This window comes from Ceratotherium simum, chromosome 34 (genome assembly GCF_057802395.1).
Source record: "Ceratotherium simum simum isolate JZ-2026a chromosome 34, ASM5780239v1, whole genome shotgun sequence".
In the NCBI taxonomy this organism is placed as follows: domain Eukaryota; kingdom Metazoa; phylum Chordata; class Mammalia; order Perissodactyla; family Rhinocerotidae; genus Ceratotherium; species Ceratotherium simum.
This window is the reverse complement of record NC_141933.1, coordinates 6540152-6565942: the sequence shown is the minus strand read 5'-3', so window position 1 is coordinate 6565942 and position 25791 is coordinate 6540152. Positions and strand designations below refer to the sequence as shown.

The following is a 25791-nucleotide window of genomic DNA, read 5'->3' as shown; positions in this document are numbered from 1 at the left end:
GTTGTGGTACCCCGAGAGCAGTGGGGTGGCAGGGTGCTGGGGATGTACTTCTTGCCTGGTCCCCCAGGTCAGGGGATCTGCATTGTGCCCGTGCCCTTTCCCTTCCTCATGCTCCTGCTCAGGAACTGCCTTTCACCTCAGGCACCATCCTCACCTCCCCTACGGGGGCAGTGGGCAGCAGTGCAGTGATGTGGGCAAGGTTGCTGTCCCACCTTATAGCTGAGGGAATTGCAGCTCAGGATTAGGATTCTCTGGAGGGCTGGTTGGGGGGGGGGGGCAGGATTAGATCCTAGGACTCTCAATCCAGTGCTCCTGACATTCCACTGAATTCCTCACATCCAGAGGTTCTCACCTGAGGGTCTCTGTCACCTCCAGAAGGTGGTGCCTGTTTGCATCCAGTCCTGAGCTAAGTGGGAAGTTGGCCCTGGATTTAGAAAGTAAAGCAGTGTGGTTGGGAAGCAAGTCCACCAACCGCCTGGGTTTGAACCGTCTCTGCCTCTCGTGGATGAGTTATTTAACCTTCCTGTGACTGCATTTCTGTGTCCATAAAATGGGTGAAGAAGGTTGATTCCCTGAGTTAGTAAGTGTTTAAGTGCTTAAAACAGTCCCCCTGGCTCCCAAGCAAGCTCTCAGTAACAATTAGCTAATCCTGTTTAGGGTGTGTATACAGTAGGCACTCAGTAGTGGCTTAAGCCAAGGCCACTACTGTTATCCTCACTACCTTCCAAGGAGGAAGATGAACTGGCCTGCACCCCCATGGGGAGTCCAAGAGGCAGCCCTGCCCCTCTGCTGAGTGATTCCAGGGTTGGGGCTGCTGCACAGGACCCAGCATGCAGCATGGCAGGCAAGGAAAGCCAGATTTATTGAGCACAGTTCTCAGGACCTGGGGCTGAGGTCACCCCCCCAGAAGGCAGGACCCCTCAACCTGCTCTCCTGGGTCCTGCCCACCTGTGATGTGCCACCACCTGTAGCCTCCAGCCAGGAGAGGACCCTTATTTGGCAAGAGATGAATATGTGAGCGACTGTCCACTAGCAGGGAAAGGACAGATGGCTGGAGAAAGGGAATGGGCTACCGCAGGCAGTGTCTCTCCTGCCACAAAGAGCTGAGGACAGGAGCTCCAGGGCAGGCCTTCCTGCCCTCAGGCACCAGCTGACCTGGGCCTGCCCTGGCAGTGAAACGTCTGTTGAAGGTTTGGGATGGGGCTGCCAGTCCGGGGCAAGATCACTCGATCTCCAGGATGAGGTCATCACCTTCCAGTGTCATGTCTTTGGTCACGTGGACCTTGCGGACAGTGCCCTCCATGGGTGAGGTCACCACAGTCTCCATCTTCATGGCGCTGAGCACACACAGGGGCTGGCCCTTGGCTACCTTGGCCCCTGCTTCCACCTTGATGTCTATCACTTTCCCAGGCATGGGTGCCCCAATCTGACCCTTCACGTCCTTCAGGGCCTTGGGGTGGAAGTGCATCTCCTGCAGACAGGGCAGAGGGCAGGTGAGACACCAGGCCCTGCCCAACCCCACCGCCTGGCTGGCCCTGGGGGAGCTGTACCTTCATGGCCTGAGTGTCCTTGACCAGAATGCACCGCAGCTGTCCATTGAGCTCAAAGAAGACCTGCCTCTGGCCAGCCCGGTTCAAGTCACTTACAGCCAAGGCTTTGATGTGCAGCGTCTTGCCCCGCTCCAGCTCCACCTGTGGGGAGGGCATGGAGGCTGTGAGTAGGGCCGGGGCACGTGGCGAGAGGGCAGCCCCCGGACCCAGTCCCAGGCAAGTCCCCCACCCTGGGTCTCAGCTCCTCACTAGTACAGGCCTAGCTCCCTGGTCTGTCAGGGGTACTTCATGCACCCACAGCTCATGAGTCCAGGTGATAGCCAAGGTAAAGCCTGGAGCTCTAGCTGTGCTGGGGTCCTCAGGGATGGCCAGGGCAGGGGTGCTGGGGTGGAGGGTAGACAGGTGCCAGAGCCACTGACCTCAAATTCCTCTGCAATTTTGGGTCCCTGCAGGAAGAGGCGGGTATTGAGGCTATCCAGGGGGCCAAAGGTGGCAGTGAAGTCCTTGAAGTGGGCAAAGACATCGGGGTATATGGCCGCTGAGAGCACGTCCTCCGGGGTCACCTCCTCCCCATGCCGCTCTGTCAGCTCCTTCTCCAACGCCTGCAGATCCATGGGAGGGAGGGAGGCTCCAGGCCGTCCCTCCACCCTTGGCAGGTCCTTTAGAACCTGGGGAGCAAAGCAGAGGATCAGGCCTGATGCCTGCACTCAACACCCACCCTGACGTTCTGCTGGGCCTGCTGGGCCTTCCCTACCTTAGAGCGAAAGGGCTCAGGGAACCCCCCGTGGGGGATGCCAATGTAGCCCTGCAGGAACTCCACCACGGAGCGGGGGAAGGACAGCTCTTCTGCCTGGGCTTCAGCCTCCGCCCGGCTCAGCCCATTCTGCACCATGAACTGGGCCAGGTCGCCCACGATCTTGGAAGAGGGTGTCACCTGAGGAGAAGGGCCCCTGGATTAGGGTGCTAGGCACCTTATGGAGGCCCAGAGGCAAGGGTAAGAGCACTGGGCCTGGCTCACCTTGATGAGGTCGCCCAGCATCTGGTTGGCCTCCACGTAGGCCTTCTTGACTTCCTTGAACTTGGAGCCAAGCCCCATGCTGTGTGCCTGGAAGTGCAGGTTGGTGTACTGGCCCCCTGGGATCTCGTTCTCATACACGTCCGAGTTGCCAGACTTCATGGTGGCCGTGCAGTCAAAGGCCGCATACAGTCCCCGGGCCCCCTCCCAGTATTCACTGTAGTCAAACACATGCTCCAGGGGCACTCCTGCAGGGACGCCAGAGGTGGGAGGGCTTGGAAATGTGCTGAGCTCTCAGGTGCTCCTCCCAGGACCCCAGGGCCAGCTCAGGTCCCATCTCAGGTGTGGGTGATGGAAGGCAAGGCCAGGCAAGAGTATCTAGATTCTAGGATATACCAGACTCTACTGGTGGGGGCTGCAGCTTCGAGAGGAGAACGGCTGTGGGCTGCTGCTGTTCCTACCTGTGTCCAGGGGAGTCCCTCGGGTACAGGCCACCAGGGCCCCCATGCTGGGCTGTGATGTCATCCCGGACATGGAGTCAGATGCCACATCCACCACATCGGCCCCAGCCTGGGCAGAGGCCAGCATGGCTGCCACGCCTGCCCCTGATGTGTCGTGGGTGTGGATGTGCAGCGGGAGGTCGGGGAAGCGGTCCCGGAGGGAGTTGACCAGCATGGTGCAGGCCAATGGCTTCAGTAGCCCTGCCATGTCCTGGGGAAAGAGGGGAGGAGAAAGAGAAAGACGGTAAGGAGGAGGCATGGTGTGTGCATGGTGGGGGAGATGAGTGGGGGGGATGCGGTGGGGAGGGAGAGATGGGCAAGGGGGAGACTCCTGGGGGTGGGCCGGGCCCAGGCACCTTGATGCACAGGATGTGGGTGCCAGCTCGCACCAGCTCTTCAGCCAAGTCCATGTAATACTGCAGCGAGTATTTGGTGCGGGTGGGGTCGGCCACGTCACCTGTGTAGGAGATGGCAGCCTCCACCACGCCACCAGCACTGCCTGCTGCCTCCATGCCCAGCAGCAGGTTGGGCAGGTAGTTGAGGGAGTCAAAGACCCGGAAGACGTCCATGCCGTTCTCCTTGGCCACCTCACAGAACCTGAGTGGGTAGGAGAGTCCAAGGGTTAGCCCCTTCCTCCTCCCTGCTGCACATCCTTCTCTGGCTTCTGGCCTATCTGTGGACCCTAGGGAATGAGACTGAAGAGTCTGGCCTGGCAGGGGGCGTGGCACCCACAGAGCCAGTGTTGAGGGCAGCACAGTGTGGACAAGGCCTTCTCCAGGGCAGCCTGGGCTGGGCAGGGTCGCCCCAGAGGCATCCAGCACGGAGCAGAGCTGTCCAACGCTAGGCACGTGCAGTGCAGCTTAGTCTGTCCAGGTCAGATGAACCAGCTGGGGATTCTTTGCTTTGCAAAGGAGTGGCAGGCTGAGGGAGCAAGAGCACTGGCCTGGGTTCCAGCCCCTGCTCTACACCACATGGCCTGGGACAAGTCACCTGCCCTCTCAGGGCCTCCACTGCCCCGTGACCTAGAAAGCTTTCCAGTTCTCAGACTATAATTCTGCACTTAGCAGTCCTTGCTCGGGTGCAGCCACTGAGAAACTTGGTTTTGAGCCCGCTGTGGGGAGCACAGGCCATTGCACTGTGGCCCAGCACCTGCGTGCGCACGCCATGCACCGTCTGCTCACCCCACCCCAGGCTCACTTGAAGACCACATTGTCGGGGTAGTTGGTGTAGCCCACGGCATTGGCCCCCCGCAGCAGCATCTGGAACGGGATGTTGGGGATGAGCTCACGGAGCTCCTGCAGCCGCCGCCAAGGGCACTCGTACAGGAAGCGCATTGCAACGTCAAATGTGGCTCCTGCACGGGGACCGAGAGGCCTAGGTCAGCCCCGCATGTCTCGGGGACCCCACCACGCCCTGCAGCTCTGCAGCCTGAGCCTCCAGCCCTAACATCTGGCCTTGCTCATCCAGGGTCTCACGTTTCCACCCCGACCCCCGCAGACTTTTCCCTTCGCTGATCTTTCAGGGCAGCTCAGGCTCACTGTGTTCTCTCTGCACCCTCTTTCACAGCCCCCCCACCTATTCTCTGTGCTAAAATTAACTAACAGGCTGGTGTCTCCTCTCCGGCCCTGAGCTGCCTGGGTCTCAGCTCTGATCTCATGCCCAGCACCGGGCCTGGCCAGAGTGGGCACCAGTCACTGCTGAACAAATGAACGCTGTGCCTTCTTTGGTTCTCTCTAGTTCCATCAATGTTAACATCTCCAGCTTCTCCTGCAGAGTCCCCAGGGGCCTGGCCACACTGGGGTACCAAATTCCTTCCAGGTGCTGTCCCACATTCCAGCCCTCTTCCAGCATACCTCCCCAGTTCTCTATGCTGAAGAGCTTGCTGAAGTTGTGGGCAACATAGGGGGCGATCTTTTTGAGATCGTGGGTTCGCACACGAGTGGCCAGCAGGGACTGGTGGGCGTCCCGGAAGGTCGTGTCCATCAGCAGCAGCCCCTGGTGGTTCCGCACTGCTCGAGCAAAGCCGTCGGGCCCCTCCCGAAGCAAGATGTCTCTGAAACCAGCTGGGGGTGGGCCTAGGGCAGACCAAGGCATTAGCATCCATCCTGCAGGCGGCAACCTCCTGTCTCCCCTATGAGTTGGCAGAATGAATCTCACTTACCTATGGGCACCCCAGGGACAATGGGGTCCGTGGGGCTGGGGTTGGCCTTGACGGGGATCGGGGTGGTCGGGCCATTCACCATGACATGTCCTGGGGAGAGAGTGGGCATCACGTCAGGGCAGAGTCTGAGTTGAGGGCAGGAGTGAGAATAGGTGGGCTCGGGGATGGGGGGATTCCTCCAGGATCCCCAGTCCTCCAGCTGGGCCCTGTCCTCTCCAAAGCCAGGGCCTCGTGGGTCCAGGCAGTGGGGACCTATTGAGGGCCACATGGATGGGAAGGGGGGGGGCGTATCTCTAAGATCAGGAGCAAGGAAGGTGGGGCTGGGGGAGACTGAAGCAAAGGAGGAGGGTGCAAGATCAGATTGAGGGCAGGGGTAGGGGGTGCTAGGAAGCTCTGGGCAGGGGGCCAGAAGCAAGGCATCGGGGAGGGGAAAGAAGGGCAGTCTCAGGGCCGGACCCAGGTAGTGCAGCAGCTTCTGGGCCCGGTTCTGTGCGGGCCGCAGCTGGAATAGTTCCGGGTTCTCGTCGATGAACTGGGTGTCCACGGTGCCTGCCAGGAACTGCTGGTTGTTGAGCACATTCTGCAGGAAGGGGATGTTGGTCTGCAGGACAGAGGTGGGTGGGAGGGCGTCACCACGCAGCATGGTTGGGGAAAGAAGAGGCTGAAGGTGCCACCCTGGGCCAGCACAGCTTCTCGAGTTCCCCAGGATTCCATGCTGAGGTTCAAGGCGTCCCTGTGGAGTGCCATTTCCCCATCTCCTCACAACACCCTCCTCCCATTCTGGCAGAGTCCCCTAAGCTGTCAGGGGACTGAGCCCACTTCCTCCTTGCTCATCCTGGGGCATGTGCTGAATCCCACCTCCTCCTTCCTCAGGTATCTGGAAACAAGCACTTCCTCCCCTCCACACAGCCCAGAAAGTGGATTAGGCCTTTCCCACAGCACTGTGGTGTAAAGCAGCCACCCTCTCGCCTTCCTGGCCACGATTCTTGAAAGAGGCCCCTGCATTCAACAATTGTTGAATGCAGGGCCCACTCCCCCCACACACAACACACGGCCACGCCCTGATCTTCTCACATGATATTCTTATCACTAAATCCAATGGCACTTTCCCGCCCTCTCTTGCTAACAGCTCCCACCTGGACGTTTTCTCCCTGAGCTTCTAAGACCTCTTGCTCTCTTTCTTCCTGGTTCCCACTGGGGGCTCCTCTCCCCCTGCAGGATGGCCTTCTGAGGGCTGTCACTGGGTTCTCCTCCTCACACAGCACACTCTCCCTGGGTGGCCTCATCCTAGGCCTCCAGCTCCAGAGCCAAGACCCTACAGTGGAAATACCTCCTGGGCACCTCTCCTGTGTGTCCCTCACACAAGCTCATCAAGTCCAAAATCGGCTTCCGTCACCCAGTCCTCCTCTGCCTTCTGGTAGGCTTTACTGTCTACCCGGTTACCAAACCTACATTCCATCACCCTCACCACCCACTCCTCCTGTGTCACTGGTCACACCAGACAATTCCACCATGGCCATCTCTAGCTCTGACCCCTTGTCTCCAGGCCACGCCTCCTGCCAGGCTTCCTGGGCACGACCACCTCTAGCCACACCACATGTGCCTTGTGCTCTTAGACCTCCACGCCTTTGCACCCGCCCGGAATCTCTTCCTGGAAGTCTGGAAGTCAAAGCCCTCCTTTGTACCTCACCACCACCCTCACAGCAGAGCCGGACTCTAGTAGGCCTCTGTGGGATCAGCTGTTGGAAAGTTCCTCCCTTGGCCTCATCACCTTTTGCTTGTCTGCATTCCTCACACACCTGGGAGCATTTTTTGGGGAGCAGGGGTGCTGTCTGAGGTACCTGTATCCGCCTGCTTTGTGCACAAAGGCCCTCGGTTCTGCTCATTAAACGCTGGGTGACAGCCTGAAGTTAGGGCAGGGTAGTCCAACCCAAAGGCCGCATGGGGCCTAGGAGCCAGTGCTGAGAGATGCCCCGTGACAGTGAGGCCATGTGGACGGGATTTCAGCGTGCACGTGCCTGTGACCACATGGCGACAGCCCTAGCTGTCACTTCAGAGAAGGCATCTCCGTGTGTCACCCACTCATAATCTCTGGGTGCACCTTCAACAGGGACTCCAGGCCCAGCATGAGCTGCTGGACCCTGTTGCTACCCTGAGATATTCTATCTGCCCCCCCAGGGCTCCTACTGCCTGGAGGCCTAGAGGGGAAGGGTGTCTCCTCCCACAGGCGGTCATTTTAGAGTGGGACCCAGCCAACATGGCCTCATGCCTGTCTGGTGTGACAGGTCTGCTGTGTGTCCCTGAATCTGGTCTCTGCTCCTTCTAAAGAGATGGGGACATTTCACTTGGACCAAGGCATGGTATTTGAAAAGAGAAAACCAGCGAAACCACGTAAAGAACCTAGAACCACGTAGAGGTGAGAGGATCCTTGGAGGCCTCCCCTGTCCCATCTTGCATTTCCCTTTTGTAGATCCCTCCCCCTTTGTAATTCTGGAGGGATCTGTCATCTCCTCTGTGCTGTAACCCCAACTCTCAGCACAGAGCAGCATGTAATGGACGCTAGTAAATGTGTGTAGGGTGAATGAAAACATTTCTGATGGTGAGAAGAGGAACACAGAAATATCTGATGCCACTGAGCATCAAAGTTGACCTGGGCTAGGATCCAATGCCTTCATTCTACAGGTTCAAGAGCTGAGGCCCGGGAGCAGCAACAGTAAGAACAGCTGCCAGCGGCCGGGCGGCTAAGCCCTCACAGGCTGCATCACTTCTCTTCCCACCCCTGCTAAGTGCATAAGTACATACAGTTAACAGCCCTTGACCTAGATGACAAATTGTTTCAGTGGTTAAATAAGTTGCCCCAGGCTACCTGCTGTACCAGGCAGGATTAGAATTCGGTCTGTTTCCTTGAGTTTGCCGCACCCAGCCCCTAGGAATCAGGTCTGGAGAGAAGGGAGGGGGCAGGGGAGGACCCAGGTAGCCTGAGAGCGAGGAGATACTAGGGGGAGATGGTGACTTCCTGTTTCCCAACCAGGGGGACCACTGTGAAGGACCACGGTGCCCGAGCTGGTTCCGAGCCCTCAGCGCTCCCACCCAAGCCCGGCTCTTGGAGGTAGGAAACCGGGAACTCACACCGGGGGGGCCCTTTCTCAGCGGAGCCGAGCTTGTGTCCTGGGCCACCCCACCAAGGAAATAGCCCGGCAGAGGCAGAAGGGGGAGGGAGGGACTGCCAGCCGGCGAGGATCACTGACGCACAGCTTCAAACAGCGTGCCACCGCCGACCTGCTGGGAAACCGCGAGCGCAGACCAATCGGGCCCGAGGCGGAGACCGGTTGGCTCCCGAACACCGGGCAGGCGGGGCGCGGAGCCTGGGAAGGGGGAGGGAGGGGCGGGCAGCAGGGGCGGGGCGCGGCGCCAGCCCGGAGGCCGAGCCCTCTCGGCCCCACCCACGGCAGCCCTGCCGGGGGCGTCGCCCAGTCCATCCCAGTCCCCTCCAAGGCCCCTTGCCTGTTGGGGACCCTCCACGTGACTCGGTGATGCAGAACGGTTATGACCTTCAGTGTGTGTCTGTGAATGTGAGGGTCCCAGTAACAGTGCAGGTTTGCGCCCGGCCCTGCCTATGGGTGCGGGGACGTGTGGGTGTGTAGGCATGTGTGGGTGTGTTGGGGAGGGTGCCCAGCGACATGTGACAAAGACTCCCGTCTCTGGGAGATGGTGAAGAGGCCCGCGAGCTGGCGCTTTGTCTGGCTGTCTGCAGAGTGACGGTTCGCGCAGCGGCGGCGGGCGCCCGTGCGGTGCAGGATGCCGGGGCGCCAGGGTGGCCGGGGGCGCGCGCGCCTGTGCCAGGGTGAGTGCGCTGCGGCAGTGCTGGGGGGCTGCGCGGCGGACCGGCGCCGGCCGGGGCCTGGGGCGTGACCAGGAGCCACCCGTGGGCGCTGCAGTGGCCGCATGTCCCCGTGACCTCGGGATCCGGCCCGGGCCCGGGTGGATCCCCGCGCGCCCCTCCCCGTCCGCCCTCCACGTGCGTGTCCGCGGAGCGCGTGCTCGCTGGCGCGCACCCACCTGCCTGTCGCCGCCGTCGCCGCCACCGCAAGCCGCGCCGGGAAAAGGTGCCGGGAACCGAGTGAGCCGGGGCCGCGGGCCCGAGCGCCATGGGCCGGCGGGTGCGCGGCGGGCGGCCGGTCAGCCCAGGGCCTCGCCCCCACGGGAGAGCCGCCTGGAGTCGGCGAGGGCCGGCCGGGCCCACGGGGAGGCCGGCCCGCGCCCCCTGAGCTACAGACGCCAGGTGAGGGGGCCGCGGGGTACAGCGCGGAGGCTGTCAGGGGAGGGGCGACGGGCCACAGGAAACGTCTGGGGGGAGCCTTCCCTGGCGCGGGAGGGGATGGCGCGGAGGGGGGTGCTGGCGATTCCAGGGGACGCCAGGGAAAGGAACTTCCGGGACCCTCCCTGCTCTTTTGGCCACCTCTGCTTCCTGCCTCATGCCTCATCTTGTCCCCCGAGCCTGGACTCCCCCTAACTGCTTAGGAAATGTGACCTTTACTCAGGGGGGCCTGTCCCTGCAAGCCCCAGCCTTCCCTCAACCCTGGGGGGCCCCTGTGGCCTCTGACCCTCACCCCCTCCAGGCCAGGCTCTGGAAGCTGGCCCCTGGGACTGGGCCCTGGGCACAGGGAGCACCTACACCAGCCGCACCTGTGCCTGGGCTGTGGCCCTTCCCTACAGGGAGCTCACCATGGCCCCACCACTCCTGCTGCTGCTGCTGGCCAGTGGAGCGGCCGCCTGCCCACTGCCCTGCGTCTGCCAGAACCTGTCCGAATCGCTCAGCACCCTCTGTGCCCACCGAGGCCTGCTGTTCGTGCCGCCCAACGTGGACCGGCGCACAGTGGAGCTGCGGCTGGCTGACAACTTCATCCAGGCCTTGGGGCCCCCGGACTTCCGCAACATGACAGGGCTGGTGGACCTGACCCTGTCCCGAAATGCCATCACCCGCATTGGGGCTCGCGCCTTTGGGGACCTGGAGAGCCTGCGCTCCCTGCACCTGGACGGCAATAGGCTGGTGGAGCTGGGTGCCAGCAGCCTTCGGGGCCCCGTTAACCTGCAGCACCTCATCCTCAGTGGCAACCAGCTGGGCCGAATCGCGCCGGGGGCCTTCGATGACTTCCTGGACAGCCTGGAGGACCTGGACCTGTCCTACAACAATCTGCGGCAGGTACCCTGGGCTGGCATCGGTGCCATGCCCGCCCTGCACACCCTCAACCTGGACCACAACCTCATCGACGCACTGCCCCCGGGCGCCTTTGCCCAACTCGGCCAGCTCTCCCGCCTTGACCTCACCTCCAACCGCCTGGCCACCCTGGCGCCCGACCCGCTCTTCTCCCGGGGGCGCGACGCTGAGGCCTCGCCCACCCCCCTGGTGCTGAGCTTCAGCGGGAACCCCCTGCACTGCAACTGTGAGCTGCTCTGGCTGCGCCGGCTGGCCCGGCCCGATGACCTGGAGACGTGCGCCTCCCCGCCAGGCCTGGCTGGCCGCTACTTCTGGGCAGTGCCCGAGGGCGAGTTCTCCTGTGAGCCCCCCCTTATTGCCCGCCACACGCAGCGCCTCTGGGTGCTGGAGGGCCAGCGGGCCACGCTGCGGTGCCGGGCCCTCGGCGACCCTGCGCCCACCATGCACTGGGTTGGCCCTGATGACCGGCTAGTCGGCAACTCCTCCCGAGCCCGGGCTTTCCCCAACGGGACCTTGGAGATTGGGGTGACAGGCTCTGGAGACGCAGGGGACTACACCTGCATTGCCACCAACCCTGCTGGTGAGGCCACAGCCCGCGTAGAGCTACGGGTACTGGCCTTGCCCCACGGCGGGAACGGCAGCGCTGAAGGGGGCCGCCCGGGGCCCTCGGACATTGCTGCCTCAGCCCGCACTGCTGCCGAGGGTGAGGGGACGCTAGAGTCTGAGCCAGCTGTGCAGGTGACAGAGGTGACCGCCACCTCAGGGCTGGTGAGCTGGGGGCCAGGGCGGCCAACGGACCCCGTGTGGATGTTCCAAATCCAGTACAACAGCAGCGAGGACGAGACCCTCATCTACCGGTGAGGACGCACTTTGCAGCCCCGTGGACCCCAGCTTCGTTCCCAGCCGCCCTCCCTCTGAGCCCTGCTCCACTCCTCCAGGGCTTGGCCACCTCTCCTGGGCGCTGCCACACACCCCTCCTCAGCTTCTGAGCTGCCGGGGGGGTGCTGGGGCTGCAGGGGGAGAGGAGGCTCAGGCACCAGGGACAGGAGGTGGGGAGTGCTGTGAGGAGGCTGTCGGGTGCGGCTGAGCAAGCGCAGGCCTCCTGGTGTTGGGCGTCCATGTTTAAGCACGTGGGGCCAGGCCCACAGGTGCATGTTGTTTCTGCCTCTGGCGATGTGATTCTCCACTTGTGGCCTCCTCGGCTTGCCCTGGGCCTGTGTCCACACCTGTGGACAGACACCTGTCTGTCCCCTTGCACTGTCTCCACTGCCGCACATGCATGCCTGTTTTGGTTCCTTTACCTTCTTGAGTGAACAAGGCACATGTGGTCCTGAGGGCAGGGGGTGTTCAGAGCTGGGACCTGGGAGCACACTGAGGGTGGTGGGGAGTGAGCTGTGAAGGGCACTTCGAGGCCATGTGAGGGGGGGGGCTGGGGCCTGGACCCTGATGCCTGTGCTCTGACCACCTGCCCTTGCCCACAGGATCGTCCCAGCCTCCAGCCACCACTTTTTGCTGAAGCACCTAGTCCCTGGTGCCGACTATGACCTCTGCCTGCTGGCCTTGTCACCCGCCGCTGGGCTTTCCGACCTCACGGCCACCAGGCTGCTGGGCTGTGCCCACTTCTCCACACTGCCAGCCACACCCCTGTGCCACGCCCTGCAGGCCCACGTGCTGGGCGGGACCCTGACCGTGGCTGTGGGGGGTGTGCTGGTGGCTGCCTTACTGGTCTTCACTGTGGCCTTGCTGGTTCGGGGCCGGGGGGCTGGGAATGGCCGCCTTCCCCTCAAACTCAGCCACGTCCAATCCCAGACCAATGGAGGCCCCAGCCCCACGCCCAAGACCCACCCGCCGAGGAGCCCCCCGCCTCGCCCCCAGCGCAGCTGCTCCCTGGACCTGGGAGACACCGGGGGGTGCTACGGTTATGCCAGGCGCCTTGGAGGAGCCTGGGCCCGACGGAGCCACTCTGTGCACGGGGGGCTGCTCGGGGCAGGATGCCGGGAAGTGGGGGGCAGTGCGGAGAGGCTGGAAGAGAGCGTGGTGTGATGGGAAGGGAACCAGCCCGGGGCAGAGGGCGTGGGGCGGGCAGCCGCCTGGCTGGTAGGTCAGTACTGCCTGCAAGTCCCTCCGGTTTACCCTCGGTACCTCAGGCCCCCTTTATGCTTGGCAGGACAGGGGGCCCTCCCTCTGGTTCTGGCCCCCAGATGGGCGTAAGGGGACAGGTCCCTCTGACAGGTGCTCACAGCCACTGAGGCAGGGGCTGCAGCCACCAAGTGGGAGTCTTGTTTTTCTTTATAATAAAATTGTTGGGGACACCTCAATGCTAGTCTCTGGTCTCATCCTGCTAGGCTCCCTGAGAGGGGAGGGGAACACATGGGCCAGTGGAGGCACAGAGACAGGATGGGAGCAGGGCTGGGGCTGCCAGCCCCGTGGAGGTGGCCCAGGCAGCCCGGGGTGCCCTCGGCCCCCTCACCGTCTGACGGCCCAGTGCTTGGGTCTGCTGCCTCCAGACCTGGGTGAGCCCAGGCCCAGGCCCTCGAGTACCATGCTCACTGGGCACAGCACCCTCCGTGCTCTATAAGTGCAGAGAACACTCCTTCCTGGCAGGATGTGGCAGGATGTGACGCCCTCACGGTGGCCTGGATGTTAGAATGCAACTAGTGACAATAGGAGCAGGTGAGACATGGCACAGCCCCTCAGGGAAGAGGCCTGGGCTGGCAACATTCTCTTAACACAACTTAGTGGGCAAGTCCCCATGGCTTCCGATGCTCACGACCTTATTCACCATCTCCCAGGGCATCTCTTGGATTTGTAAAATGTCATCCGAAAAGGGCTTGGGATCCCACTGCCCTGCTATCAGCCCAGGACCCCCTGGAAGGTTCCTGTCAGTGCTGCAGGCCCTGAGCGAGATCCCGGCTCCCCAGCTGCTCTGCTGACACCCCCGGGGCTTTGCTCTGGGCCTGTCTGGAAAAACAGAGTCAAACCTCTCTCGCTGGGCACTGGAGGGGTGCCCACAGCCACTGCCCTGCTCTAGTCCCCACCCCGAGGAGCCACAGTCCAGGGGTGGCATGCCCTGCTCTGCTTCCTCTGTGCCCAAGTCCCTGCCAGCCTCTCGCCCCGGGCTCTGCCAGCCTTCTAAACACTCACTGCTCCTGGGCATTGGCTGGAAGAATCAGTGCTTTGAACACAAACACTCACAGGCGTGTGTGCTTCCCACTCTGCGCCAGGCGCGCCCAGGTCCTCCAAGAACATGCTGGTGCCTGACCCACTGCGGAGGCTGGGTGCTGGCACCCCGGGGCCTGTGATGGTGCCTGGGCCCCGGTGGCCAAACTACATGTGCCGAAGGCTGTGTGGTCTTTCTGTGTAAGGCCTGCTGTGGTTCTGATGGGCAGCCCGGTGAGAGCTGGTGCAATAAGGTGTGTGCACACATGTGCAGACCAAGTTCACATGCTTGTGGGTTTGCACAGCATTGACACACACACGTGCCTGCCCTCCCAGCCCCAGAACACATACCTGGACGTGGCCCAAGAAAGATCCTGGTTTCAATAAATGAAACAAGATCATCAACAGAGAAGAGCAGGACAGCATGAGCCCACCAAGGGGCCACGGAGAGAGGGCAGAGGCGGCCCAGAGTTGAGTGGGGAGGGGGACAGGAGGCAGGGCAGGGTGGGGAGGGGCAAGGCACGGCCCGGCGGCAGGTGCAAGGTTGGCAGGAGGCTCCAGGCATGGCAGGAGCCAGTGGCCTAGTCTGAGTGCACGTCTGGGGAGGACACTGCTGCCCCCAGGAACCAAAAACACATGTCCTGCTGCTGGCTGCCCCCCTTCCTCCTTGTGGCTCCCCTGGCCCTGGTTTCCCTCTTCCACCTTCAGGGTTCTAAGGTGGTGGGTGCTCGTGAGCACTCCAGGCTGTAGGGCAGGTGGACAGTCCTATGGCCCAGGAGTACAACCACAGCAGCCAGCCGGGGTCACCAACGAGGACAACACACAGCAACAGGGGCGGGCAGGCGAGGGGTGGGGTAGCCGGACCCCCCACTGGGGTCACGGTCGCACTGGCCACCCAGCCCTGGAAGCAGCCCCAGGACACCATGCCAGGAAACCAAGCCCCCACGGCAAGAAGCAGGCTGAGCACACGATGTCACGGCACATCTGCACACAGTGGGAAACGGCCCCCTGACCAGGAGCCGCGAGGCTCCTCCAGGAAGAAGGCAGAGATACCAGCACCTGGGGAACGGGCCTTCCCTCTGCGGGGGGCTGAGGGCCTGGGGGGGACGGCCGGCCTGACACGGGCCCCATAGGCTCCCTCCCTCCCATGTGCTCTGTCGAAAGGCTTCTGCACCCACTGGGGCACCTGCCACCACGTGCCACAGAGCCCTGTCAGCAGGTGGGAGGAAAGACGCAGGGCACGGAGGACAGCACTGCCACACCCCCCAACCCCACCGGCCGAGCCTGGACCACAGGCAGGCTGGCAGCAGCTGAGCGGAGGAGAAAGCGACGCGGAGTGCCCATCAGCCAGCGCCCCAACACCCCCCCACCCGTGCGCGGCAGGCAGGGGAAGCCGGGCTCTGTGATGGGCGACCATCCTTGGGGAACTCCCAGAAGAGGATGAGGGGGCCTGCGCAGGGCCACCCCTCACAGGGCAGAGCCCTGATCGCCTGCTCTCCTCGCCCTGCAGCGTCTCCTGGTAGCGTCTGCCCGGGGAGGCCCACAGATACCTGGGCGGCGCTGGCGGCAAGGACAGGACAGTACGTGGCTGTGACTTCATCTCTAGCTACAGAGCTAGGGCACGGGGCCCAACCAAGAGACCAACAGACACTTCCGGTCCTTGCCTGGCAGCCGGGCTGCGAGCCCCCTAAGGGTGGGCCCCTGGCCTCCTCTGCCCTTTGCTCAGGCCTGCTGGCTGCAGCCTCCTTCTTGGCTGTCTCTGAAGATCCCGACATTCTGCATGTACCAGGCCTGGCGGGGGCCACGAGGGCAGGCGGGGGTCTGCCTTTATGCAAAGTGACCTCATCCATGCAGGCCTGCCCTCTCACCTGGGTGTCCACAAATTCCTGGAATGAAGAACTACCTGGAAAGCTTGTTCAGAACACAGGCTCCAGGGCCCCTACCCAAGCCTGTGGGGTCCAAATTTCCAGAAGAAAGGCCTGGTAACATGCAGATCTAACACACGCTTCAGGTGATCTCACCCGTGGGGCAGGAAGTGGTGTGGGGCTCCCCTGAGCAAGACTCTCAACTCTGGCCGAGGGCCAGCGCCCAGGCCGACTCCCCGGGACACGGCGGGGCGGCACCAGCAGGGACTGAGAGCTGCAGAGTCCACGCACAGCAAAGGGGCAGGACTGAGGCAGGGATGTACACGACGCGAAGGCAGGCAGGGCCCGCGGCCTCTCACCTTCACACCCCGGACGCGGAACTCGGCCAGGGCTCTGCTCATCTTGGTGGCGGCCGTGGGGTGGTCCTTGCCATGGGCGATGACTTTGACCAGGAGGGAGTCATAGTGCGGGGAGATGACAGCTCCTTGGAAGGCGGAAGCGTTATCCAGGCGGATGCCCATGCCCTCTCCGCTCCGGAACACCTGCGGGGAGAGGGGAGCAGAGTCAGGAACTGGTCAGAAGCCGGAGTCAAGGTGCGGCCCCCAGCCCAGGCTGGATGAGGGTGGGCCTGGCAGGGCACTGAGGGCCACGCACGAGAGCGCCCACAGGTTAACCCCAACTCTGGCTTGTGAAGTTCTGCTTAGTTTCTGCCAGAGAACCCAGGGGCACACTGCCTTCTCTAAGTGCACCCAGTCACTGCTTCCTCCTCCCCGAGCAGAGCTGGCAGGGGCAGGACAGGGGACAGGGGAGGACACGTCCTGCCAGCGCCAGCACTCTGGGCTGACAGAGCCCAGCACAGCACGGAGAGGGGCCTGGGCGGGCAGGGGCCAGCCCTGCGTCTCTATTCCAGGGCCCATTCCTAGCAAACTTCACCGCCCGCCTGCCCGGCCCTCCTGCCTTTCAGAGTCCTTCATTTGTTCACTCATTCACTCCCAGGCGTGTGTGCCCACCACATGCCAGGCAGTGGGGACAGGGCAGCTAAAACAGAGTCCCTGCTCGCATGGGGCTCCCAGCCTGCCAGGTAAGGGGACAAACGAGAAAATGCCCAGACTGGTGACAGGGACGCTGGGATGGGAGCAAGGCGAGGAGACGAGGCAGGCCAAGGGGGTTCTGTTTTAGTGTACAGTGATGGGGAGGCCTCAGTGTCCCCCCACTGCCCCCTCCTTCCAGAAGGGGAGAATCGGGGGAAAAGGGAGATGAGGCAGAGGAAGAGGCAAGCAGCTAGGAAATACCAGGACAGGGAGAAGGGCTGGCTGCGGGAGAGACGCAGGAGGCCAGGTGCGCACGTGCCCACACAGCTGCCCGGAGAGGGAAGCAGGGGAGAGAACGACGGGTCAGAGAGGCCGACTTGTGGGGACAGACGGGGAGGGGCTGGGGGGACAGAGGTTCGGGGTGTCTGGGGGTAACTAGCACACAGGTGAATGTTGTGATGGGATGGGGGGTGGGGGTGAGCCCCAGCAGGAAGAGCCTGCCCCGGGGGCAGGGGGACCCTCATGAGGCCCATGTAAGGGGACGGGGAGTGGGAGGGACAGCCCGGGGGCTTGGGACACCCAGTGCACCACATTTCCGCTTCTAAGGGACGCGGGCCTGTGTTCGATAAAAAGGAACTTAATAAAATATTTAAGGGTGAGCACTCAGCTGTGAGCAGGAACTGTCGGCTAAAAATACCCTGTGGTAAACCAGGTTTGGAGGAGCCAGGCGAGGAGGCGGAGGCGGAGGAGGCAGCGTCGCGTCACAGGGCTGCCCCTTCCGGCCGAGGGCAGAGAAGTCAGGGGCCGCCGGCCGCATAGCACCCGGGCCTTGGGGTTGGCTCCCACCTACGACTTGGATCGTTCCAGAAACAGAATTCTGGTGGCAGCTCTCTGCCTCAAGCCAACCAGCTCTAGGCGACTTTCAGAATCCAGACAGCCCCCCTTCCCTGCAGACGTCTCAGAAGCCCAGTATCTGTCTCAAAATCACCCTGGCCTCTGGAGCAGGACCTGAGCTCCCCAAAAGGCCTGCTTCCGCGGAGGCCAGGCCACCTGGGCAGGCAGCACACCAGCAGAGCTGGCAGCAGGGCTGCTGACACATGGGATCTAGGGCTACCTCAGCCAGCGTGAGATGGGGGCCAGGGGACAGGCACCCCAGCAGGCCAGAGGGCCCTGCCCGCAGCAGTCCTGACACTGGGGCGAGGAGGGGAGACAGATGGCTTTCGGGGCGCCTCCGCACTGGGAGGAAAGAGACAAGGTGCAGGAAGTGCCCCAGAGGAGTCACAGGTCCTGGTGTAGGGGAGCCTGCCCGGCTCCCTCAATGTCCCGCCATGCCTGCAGCCCCAGGCCCGCCTCCCAGGCTCCTCCCTGCCTCCACCATCCCCTGACTCCCGCATTCATCCTGGATGGGCCCGCTGGCTCAGCTTGCCCCCTCCACCGGGACATCCGGGCCCCAGTCCTTTGCTGCACCCCCTGGGTCCTGCCACGCCAGCCACCCTTCCTCAGACCGCAGGCAGGACAGAGGGGGCAGCACCGCTCTGTGGGCTTCTGAGAGAAGAGAGTAGTCAAGGGCCTAGGCCTCATTTCTGGGGACTCTGCATTTGGCTTCACCTCCTGGTCTGCTCCCTGATCCGCGTGATTCACTGGCTGGCTTGCTAGCCTGTGCACGTGGCAGCCTCCCCCCAAGGAATGCTCTCTCCTTACTCTTGGACAGTGCCTGGCTCCCATATTCTCTAAGCCAGCTTCAGACCGGCCCACACGAGGGTTGCCCTCACTGCCGGGCCCACGGGCTCCCTTGTGCCCCTCGGAGAAGCAGTCTGGCCCAGGAGAGTCTCCAAACGGCCCGGGACGAGCGGGTGCTTGGTGGAATGTCGGCCTACCTCGATGCGGCCCGTGTCTGGCTGGAAGCTGCGCGAGGGGTCCTCGGTGGTGACCCGGCACTGGATGGCACAGCCATTGATGCGAATGTTCTCCTGCCGCAGGCCCAGGTCGGGCAGGCTTCGGCCCTCAGCCACATGGATCTGGGCGTGGACCAGGTCCACACTGCGGGTGGGGGGAGATGGAGGGGAGCATGAGGCAGGGGATGGACAAGGAGGGCGGTCCACACACAGACTCGGCCCGGCCTGGCCTGCCCCTGCCAACTCTTTCCGACCTGGGCAGCCGGCTCCTCCCAACCAGACCGGCGGCCCCTGCCCTGTGCCCACCAGGGCTGGGAACTCTGCACGGCTGAACAGGGAGAACCTGGCAGCTCGAAGGGCAGGCTGAAATACTCGCACCTACCTGCTCTTGCACCTCCCCCAAACTACCCCTCCCTGCACTCTGCCCTTCTTCCTCACTGGGGTCTCTCTGTCCTCCTGCCTCCCTCAACCCCCCTTGAAAAAGCCTGGATTTGAAGCCTCAGATGCCCCGTTCTTAGAGTGGTGTGAGCTATACTGTGTGTGTGTATGGGGAGCAGTTTGCAAGAGAAGGGGGTTGTGAGGGCCGGGCTCACTGAAATGGGGACCACAGCCGTTGGAGGGTCCACATGGGTGGGCGCTGTGGGCAGGACACTGTCCTCTCAGGGCCTGTGCTACAGCTGGGCTTGTGCCCAAGACCGCCCCCCCCCCCCCCAAGAAGCCCTCAGAGCACAAAGCTCTCCAAATGGGCATGGTTTTATCAGCTCAGCCTAACTGCCTGCCACGCTCCTAAGGACAGCAACAAATCCAAGTGGAACAGCTGTTAAAAAAAACACTCAAGGTTTAAAATTTATTGTCACTGAGGCTTGCAGTAAGAACAGCCTGGAAACTGCGCTGGCAGATCTTCCTCAGTGTTTTGTATTTCCTGCTAAACCACTTCACAGTAGTGATGCTGATTACCACGGATCGCCACGTCCACACACCATGGACTCTGCCTGCGCTCTTTCCAGGCTTTATCTCTACAATAATGCTCTGAGAGTCACTGTCCTTCCCACCAGAGGAGGAGCCTGAGGGTCAGAGAGGCTGCAGCTCACCCAAGCGCTATGCGGCTAGTGACCTGGGAGGAACCTGACCTGGGAGGAACCTGCACCCCAGTCTGTGTCTGTCTGACACAAAAGCCCCGCTCCCGAGCCAGCAGAGACCTCCATCCCTCAAAGAGCAGGCTCACGATGGATGACAATTCTACAGCAACGAGATGGGGAGAGGCCCACGGGGCCAGAGTATGGAGCGTCCACCCCGACTCCGCCCTGCCCTTGAGAGAACAAGGCGTCTAGGGGCCTCCATGCACCTTCTGGGCAAAGGCAGGCGCCCCCACAGCATCCTCCCTCTCAGGTGGGATCAGGGGTCGGGGAAGGAACTGTCAGGAAAGTTCCATGGTGAGACGGACTGGCCCAAAGCCAGGGCTTGACACTTAAATGGCTCAAAATATGTTCCTCGAAACAATGAAAGACCGTTTAATTGTTTATAAAACGGGCAGATTTTTTAAAATGTCTATACTCGATGCTTGTGGGAGAACAAACTGGTACACGCAATCTAGAAAGCTAATTAGGCGAGATGCTGCCTATCCTTCAATCAGGCAGTCCCACCAAAGGTGTCTATCCTTGGAACTGTTCAGAGAGGCAGGGGAAGACTGGGGAACAAAGATGTTAGTCGACACACCCTTAACAACCACAAAAGCCAGACACAACCTAATTGTCTAATAATAGAGGACTTATATGTAAATAAGTTATGAAATATACAGGAGATGGAATAGTGTGCAGCCACTAAAAGTATTTAGAAAGAATAACAGCCTGGGGGAATGTCTTCAACAAATATTAAATTTAAAAAGTAGAATAAAAACTCTATACAAAATACCTCAGCTGTCTCAAACTATTTATAAAGTAAATAAAGATGGAAAGAAACCACAAGATTTAGAGTGGGCATAGGCAATACAGCACAGGGCTGGACAGAGGCCAGCTGTGTGACCCTGGGCAACTCTCTTAACCTCTCTGAGCCTTGGTTTCCTCACCTGAAAAGTGGGGATGATCGGCACCTTCCCCCAGGGTGGCTGTGACATGCAGCACACAGCACAGCACAGCCAGAAGCCGCCTCATCATCCAGTTCTGAATCTTTTTTTTTTTTTTTTTTTGGTGAGGAAGATTAGCCCTGACCCAACATCTGTTGCCAATCCTCCTCTTGTTGCTGAGGAAGACTGGCCCTGGGCTAACATCCGTGCCCACCGTCCTCTACTTTATATGGGACGCCGCCACAGCATGGCTTGACAAGCGGTGCGTAGGTGCGCGCCTGGGATCCAAACCTGCGAACCCTGGGCTGCCGCAGCGGAGCGCACGCACTTAGCTGCCGCGCCACCGGGCCGGCCCTGACTCATTTTCATTTGCTCCTGTGAACTAGCTCTTACAACACTGACGCTTCCAGCATATAATGTAACGCTCACTCGGTGATCTCCTCGGTGACGGTGTGCTCCACCTGCAGCCGGGAGTTGACCTCGATGAAGTAGTGCTTGCCGTGCTTGTCCACCAGGAACTCCACCGTGCCCGCGTTCTCGTAGCCCACCTGAGGGGCGGCAGGGTAAGAGGGGCGCGGCGATGGGAGCCCGAGAAGGACTCCGTCTCACCCACCGGGTTGGTTCCATAAAAGAAGAGACTGCAACAAACCCTGCCCCAGTGGACGGCAGGCAGCCCACCGGCCCTGCCCCTGGGGGGGACAAGCGCCCTGAGCCCACAGCTGGGCCCCCACCTGGACGTCTTCCCCCAGGACTCCACCAGGAGCCTCAGATGGCTGCACCCAGCTTGTCTGGGGTGAGACCTCAGGAGAAGCTCCCGTCCGCCCAGACCGGCGTCCTCTCCCCAGTGGCCTCCTCGGCTTTCTGGCACAAGCCCCACCCATGCATACCCGGCTTCCCCTGGACCCTTCTCGTTCTTAGAGGGTCTTCATAAAGTTCTCCTCTACTGCATCATCACCACTGACCACTACCCAAAGAGATGCCAGTTGAGGGGAACCAACAGATGATGGCTCCAACTCAAAATTCAACCCTAATTCTAGTGTCACTTCTGGTCCTCCAAAACCACACACTCGACTTCATTTGGCTCCCTTACATATGTTCTGGATGAGACATGGCATAAGCCAATAAATAAGACCAAACTCAAGGTATGAATACAACTCATATGAAGTCACCAAACTCCCAACTCTAAATTAGACCCTATCGACACCTTCAGCTTCAGCCTCGCTGCAGAGTGCCGGCCCTGGCTTTCAGTCTGGGGAAGGTTACAGACTCATCTGCTGTCACCTCTCCTGGGACCAGGCTGCCTGAGAGGTCTGAGGAAGCACAGCTCTGGAAGGAGAGCAGGACCAGGGGCCCACCTGGTGACCAGAAGAACTGAGAGCAGGACCCCTGCTACAGGCCTGGCCATGGCAGGTGCTCTCCTGGGCCAGTCTGGGGGCAGGTCACTGCTGGGGAGCCAGCTGCTGTCTCCCGCCTCCAGGCCCCAGCAGGCAGAGACTGGACGAGAGAGGACCTTAGGAGCAAATGAGTTGCAATGAATGTGATGTAGGGGACAGTTAGCAACCAGTGAGGAAGAAACGCCTTAATAATGCTTACTAATCTTGATAGAAGCCACTGAATCTCATTCCCTTTATGCTGGGAGTTTGTGGGTGCCACACAGAAGCACAGTCTACGCGGAGGGTGCTGAGAGAGTGGTCGGTGACCTCTTTCCCTCCCTCTTTGCAGCCTTTCTGTACTCCAGGCTTAGCCTCTGGGCCTGGCACCTCTGCTATCAAACAGCAAGATCCCAAGGACCCCACATCAGCCCTCTGTCCTCCAAGAGAGTCCTTGCCCCAGCCTCCCAGAGCCGGTCTCCCTGGCCCTCCCTGCTCCCCAGCTGGCTGTCCACACCTGCACCCCAGTGACCACCGGCCATGAGGTCTATGCCTGCAGGAGCTCAGAGCGAGCCTGCAGGAACAGGCTCCCCGTGGGAGACTCTGCCCCAGAGAGCCCCTGCCCGTCACCTGCTTAGCTAGTTTGACGGAGTCGCCTGTGAGCCGGGCCCGGAGCTGGGGGTCCAGGTGGGCAGCAGGGGCGATCTCGACCACCTTCTGGTGCCGCCGCTGGATGGAACAGTCCCGCTCATACAGGTGCAGAATGTTCCCATACTGGTCCCCTGGGGCGGAAGGTAAACCAGGTTTGGCTTCTGCTGGCATCTGAACACCTCCTAAACACCCAACAACCCCACACAACCACTGTGGCCAGTCAGGGCCTGCTCCCCACAGGCGGCAGCCAGGACAGAAACCATCACAGCCCAGGCATCAGGGCCCTGACCAGCGCAGCCCCAACAGCCCGCCTTCCTGAGGGAGGGTCTGCCTGAGGGAGACTCCGGAGCTGTCCCACGGGCCAGCCGCTGCAAGCCCAGAAGGATCGAGGCCTGCTTGGCTCCTGCCTTGTGCTGCGGCCCCAGGATCGCTCCCCACTCACCCAGGATCTGCACCTCGATGTGGCGAGGCTTCTCAATGAACTTCTCCACAAACAGCGCCCCGTTCCCGAAGGCGGCCAGAGCCTCCGAGTAGGCCCGGGTGTAGTTCTCCTCCAGCTCCTGGGAGGGCGGGCAAGGCCAAGCAGACGTTGAGCCCCGCAGCTCTGTCTCCCTGTCTGTGTGACCCCCACCCACTCCCAGAACCCTAGGGTCTGCTCTGGTGGCCTCCCACCCCTCCCTGCTGTGCTCTCTCGGGCTTCTGCTCACCTCATAGCTGTGCACGACCCTCATGCCACGCCCCCCGCCCCCATAGGCGGCCTTGAAGATAATGGGGAAGCCGTAGGTGTTGGAGAACTCATGGGCCTCGTGCAGGGAAGTGATGGGGGCATCTGTGCCAGGGACCACGGGGACACCTGTTGGGAGACAGGTACGCGTGGGGCCTCTGTAACAGGCTGGAATCCCTGCCAAAACCCACCAGCTCCCTTCCCAGACGGCCCGTCTTGAAGAGCTGTGTGGCTCCCTGTGGCCTGCCCGCCATATTCACCTGCAGCGATGGCGATGGCCCGGGCCTCCACCTTATCTCCCATCTTGCGGACCACCTCTGGGCTCGGCCCGATGAACCGGACCCCGGCATCTTGGCAGGCTTGGGCAAAGTCCGCTCGCTCTGACAGGAACCCGTAGCCAGGGTGCACCGCGTCCACATTGTTTTCCTGGGGGCAGGGGTGGTCAGAAGAGTGGAATGCCCCTCAAACCCCTTCAAACGGGCCCTGACCAAACCCTGTGGCTCTTGCACCTCCCCCACCTCACTTGCTCCATTCATTCATTCATTCATTCATTCATTCATTCATTCATTCATCTGTTCACAGAGACTTACTGCCAGCTGGCGTGGGGGCCGGCCACAGCACAGAGAAGACAGAGGACCCAGTCCTGGCCCTCAAGAGGCCTCCCGGCCCGGCTGGCTCACCTTGGCCACCTTGATGATGTCTGGGATATGCAGATAGGCCTGCACCGGGGCGAGGCCGCGGCCAATGAGGTAGGCTTCATCTGCTTTCTGCCGGTGCATCTGGCCCGTGTCCTGCTCCGAGTAGACCGCCACGGTGCGGATGCCCAGCTCCGTGCAGGCCCGGAATACCCGGATGGCGATCTCACCTGGGAGGTGGGCAACAGGATGAGAAGTTAGATTCCTGGGTCCTGGGAGAAGCAGAGAGTGGAGCCGGGGGCCGGGGTGGAAGAGGAAAGCTGAGGTGGGGCTGGGCGTGTGGCCCCTCTCGCCGTGTGCTCACCTCTATTGGCCACCATGACCTTCTTGATGGGCTTGTACTCCAGGCGCCGGACATTCGGGGAGGGGGCAGGGGCGGTGGAGGTTCGCCGGACACCCAGGAGCCTCAGGCCCCCGTGGACAGTTCGGAACCTCAGCATCTGGGGAGGCAAGTCAGAGACAGGTTAGAGCAGCCTCAGCACAGAGGGTCCCCAGGAAGAGCGAGGGTCCCGCCCCAGCCCCGCAGCAGCCCCACGCGGAAGCCTGCATCATCGCCCTCAATTCCTGGCCGACCCCAACATTCCCCGGGGCCTGACTGGCTGGAGGGAGAGGAGCAAATTCAAACCCAACCTGAACCCCAAGCTTACCCTAGTACTCTAATACTCACTGTAATTTTTACAACACTTCAAGCTCTTAAAGCAATTCCAGAGGCCCTGTGTGACCCTGGTATGTGTGCTCTCAGTGTCCCCTCAATGCCCTCTGCCAGGTAGCTGGGCCTCAGCAGTTTCAGGCTTCAGAACCTCCCAGCACCACACTGATCCCTGTGTCCCTCCCTCAGGCTACCTCTGGCTGGGCAACGAGGGCAAAGTGGATCTCGAGGGTCGAACCACATCAATGTGCCCTCAGGAGGCAAGGCCTCCACTCAGGTAAAACACATATTTCTTCAACAGCAGCAGAAACCTTCCTTTCTACTGAAGACTAGTAAACAAATTAGTAATGAAAACCAACTGAGGGCAAGTGAAAGAGGCCAGGCACAAAGAGGCTAATACTGCATGATTCCATTTATATGAGGTCCCAGCGTCATCAAATTCACAGAGACAGACAGTCAGCTGGTGGGTGCAGGGCCTGGGGGAGGGGAGTGGGGAGCTAGCGTTTAATGGGGACAGAGTTTCAGTTTTGCAAGATGTAAAGAGTTCTGGAAATGGACGGTAGTGATGGTTGCACAACAGTGTGACTGTACTTAATGCCACTAAACTATATACTTAAAATTGGTTAAGATGGCAAATTCTGTCATATATATTTTACCACAATACAAAGAATTTTTAAAAAATCAACAGAGGGCAACTTAATCCCAGAATGTAGAACATCTTCAGAGGTCAACCCCCTCCCCCATTTTACAAATGAAGAAAACCAAGGGGCAGACAAGCTTAAAAAGATGTGTTCAAAGTCACAGCTATTCACAGCGGAGCCGGACGGCGTGCAGTCCCTCAGCTCCACCCAGTGCCTGGATCTAGCTAACCATGTGATTTATTTCTTAGTAAAGTTCATAACCCTTGGCTCAACCATTTTACGTAAGGAACATAAAAATATGTTCAATAAATAAAACAGATATTACAAAAACCTCAGTGTCATATTATGGCGAACAAGACGGTGAAGGGGAAATAAAGACCAAACAGAAAAGAGAAGATGGGAAATAAGGAAACGAGGAGAAGAGAGAAGCCCTCAGCCCGGGGAGGGAGGATGGCCGCTGACCATCGACCCCGAGCCAAGCACAGGGCCAGGCCGAGGCAGCAAGGGCAAGGCAGTCGAGGAGGCCTCTGCCCTCACAGGAGGTTCCAGCGAGAGGAGAAGAGGAGAGGAAAAAACCAGACAGAGTAAGGTCCTTTCAGATCATG

The 25791-nt window shown here is 61.0% G+C and overlaps 2 protein-coding genes and 1 pseudogene across 10 annotated transcripts in view; 1 reads left to right on the top strand and 2 right to left on the bottom strand.

The window, feature by feature from the left end:
* Positions 1-840: 840 nt before the first annotated feature.
* Positions 841-25791, bottom strand: part of PC (pyruvate carboxylase) — a 102872-nt gene continuing 77921 nt past the window's right edge. For 5 of the 8 annotated variants that reach the window (XM_087422574.1, XM_087422571.1, XM_087422572.1 and 2 more), the window contains 20 exons: positions 24201-24336; positions 23882-24066; positions 23462-23627; positions 23185-23330; positions 22920-23037; positions 22457-22608; positions 20886-21004; positions 18377-18539; positions 15828-16010; positions 5683-5827; positions 5227-5316; positions 4919-5140; positions 4263-4419; positions 3422-3662; positions 3027-3276; positions 2569-2813; positions 2305-2484; positions 1970-2218; positions 1551-1691; positions 841-1471 (listed from right to left, as the gene is read on the bottom strand). In XM_087422574.1, coding sequence (XP_087278700.1) covers positions 1223-1471; positions 1551-1691; positions 1970-2218; positions 2305-2484; positions 2569-2813; positions 3027-3276; positions 3422-3662; positions 4263-4419; positions 4919-5140; positions 5227-5316; positions 5683-5827; positions 15828-16010; positions 18377-18539; positions 20886-21004; positions 22457-22608; positions 22920-23037; positions 23185-23330; positions 23462-23627; positions 23882-24066; positions 24201-24336 — 3537 coding nt within the window. In that variant the 3' untranslated portion in view covers positions 841-1222. The remainder of the gene's footprint in view (positions 1472-1550; positions 1692-1969; positions 2219-2304; positions 2485-2568; positions 2814-3026; positions 3277-3421; positions 3663-4262; positions 4420-4918; positions 5141-5226; positions 5317-5682; positions 5828-15827; positions 16011-18376; positions 18540-20885; positions 21005-22456; positions 22609-22919; positions 23038-23184; positions 23331-23461; positions 23628-23881; positions 24067-24200; positions 24337-25791) is intronic. The other 3 variants (XM_087422579.1, XM_087422577.1, XM_087422578.1) reach the window with 1 other exon arrangement.
* Positions 5905-12762, top strand: LRFN4 (leucine rich repeat and fibronectin type III domain containing 4). Of its 2 annotated transcripts, none has more exons than XM_087422580.1 (3): positions 5905-8335; positions 9943-11301; positions 11926-12762. In XM_087422580.1, the coding sequence occupies exons 1-3, from the start codon at positions 8232-8234 to the stop codon at positions 12485-12487; spliced, it is 2025 nt and encodes a 674-aa protein (XP_087278706.1). In that variant the 5' UTR covers positions 5905-8231; the 3' UTR covers positions 12488-12762. The 2 variants fall into 2 exon arrangements, with proteins under 2 accessions (XP_087278706.1, XP_087278707.1); XM_087422581.1 differs by lacking the exon at positions 5905-8335 and adding an exon at positions 8730-9508.
* On the bottom strand, positions 7637-10024 carry LOC147912528 (uncharacterized; annotated as a pseudogene).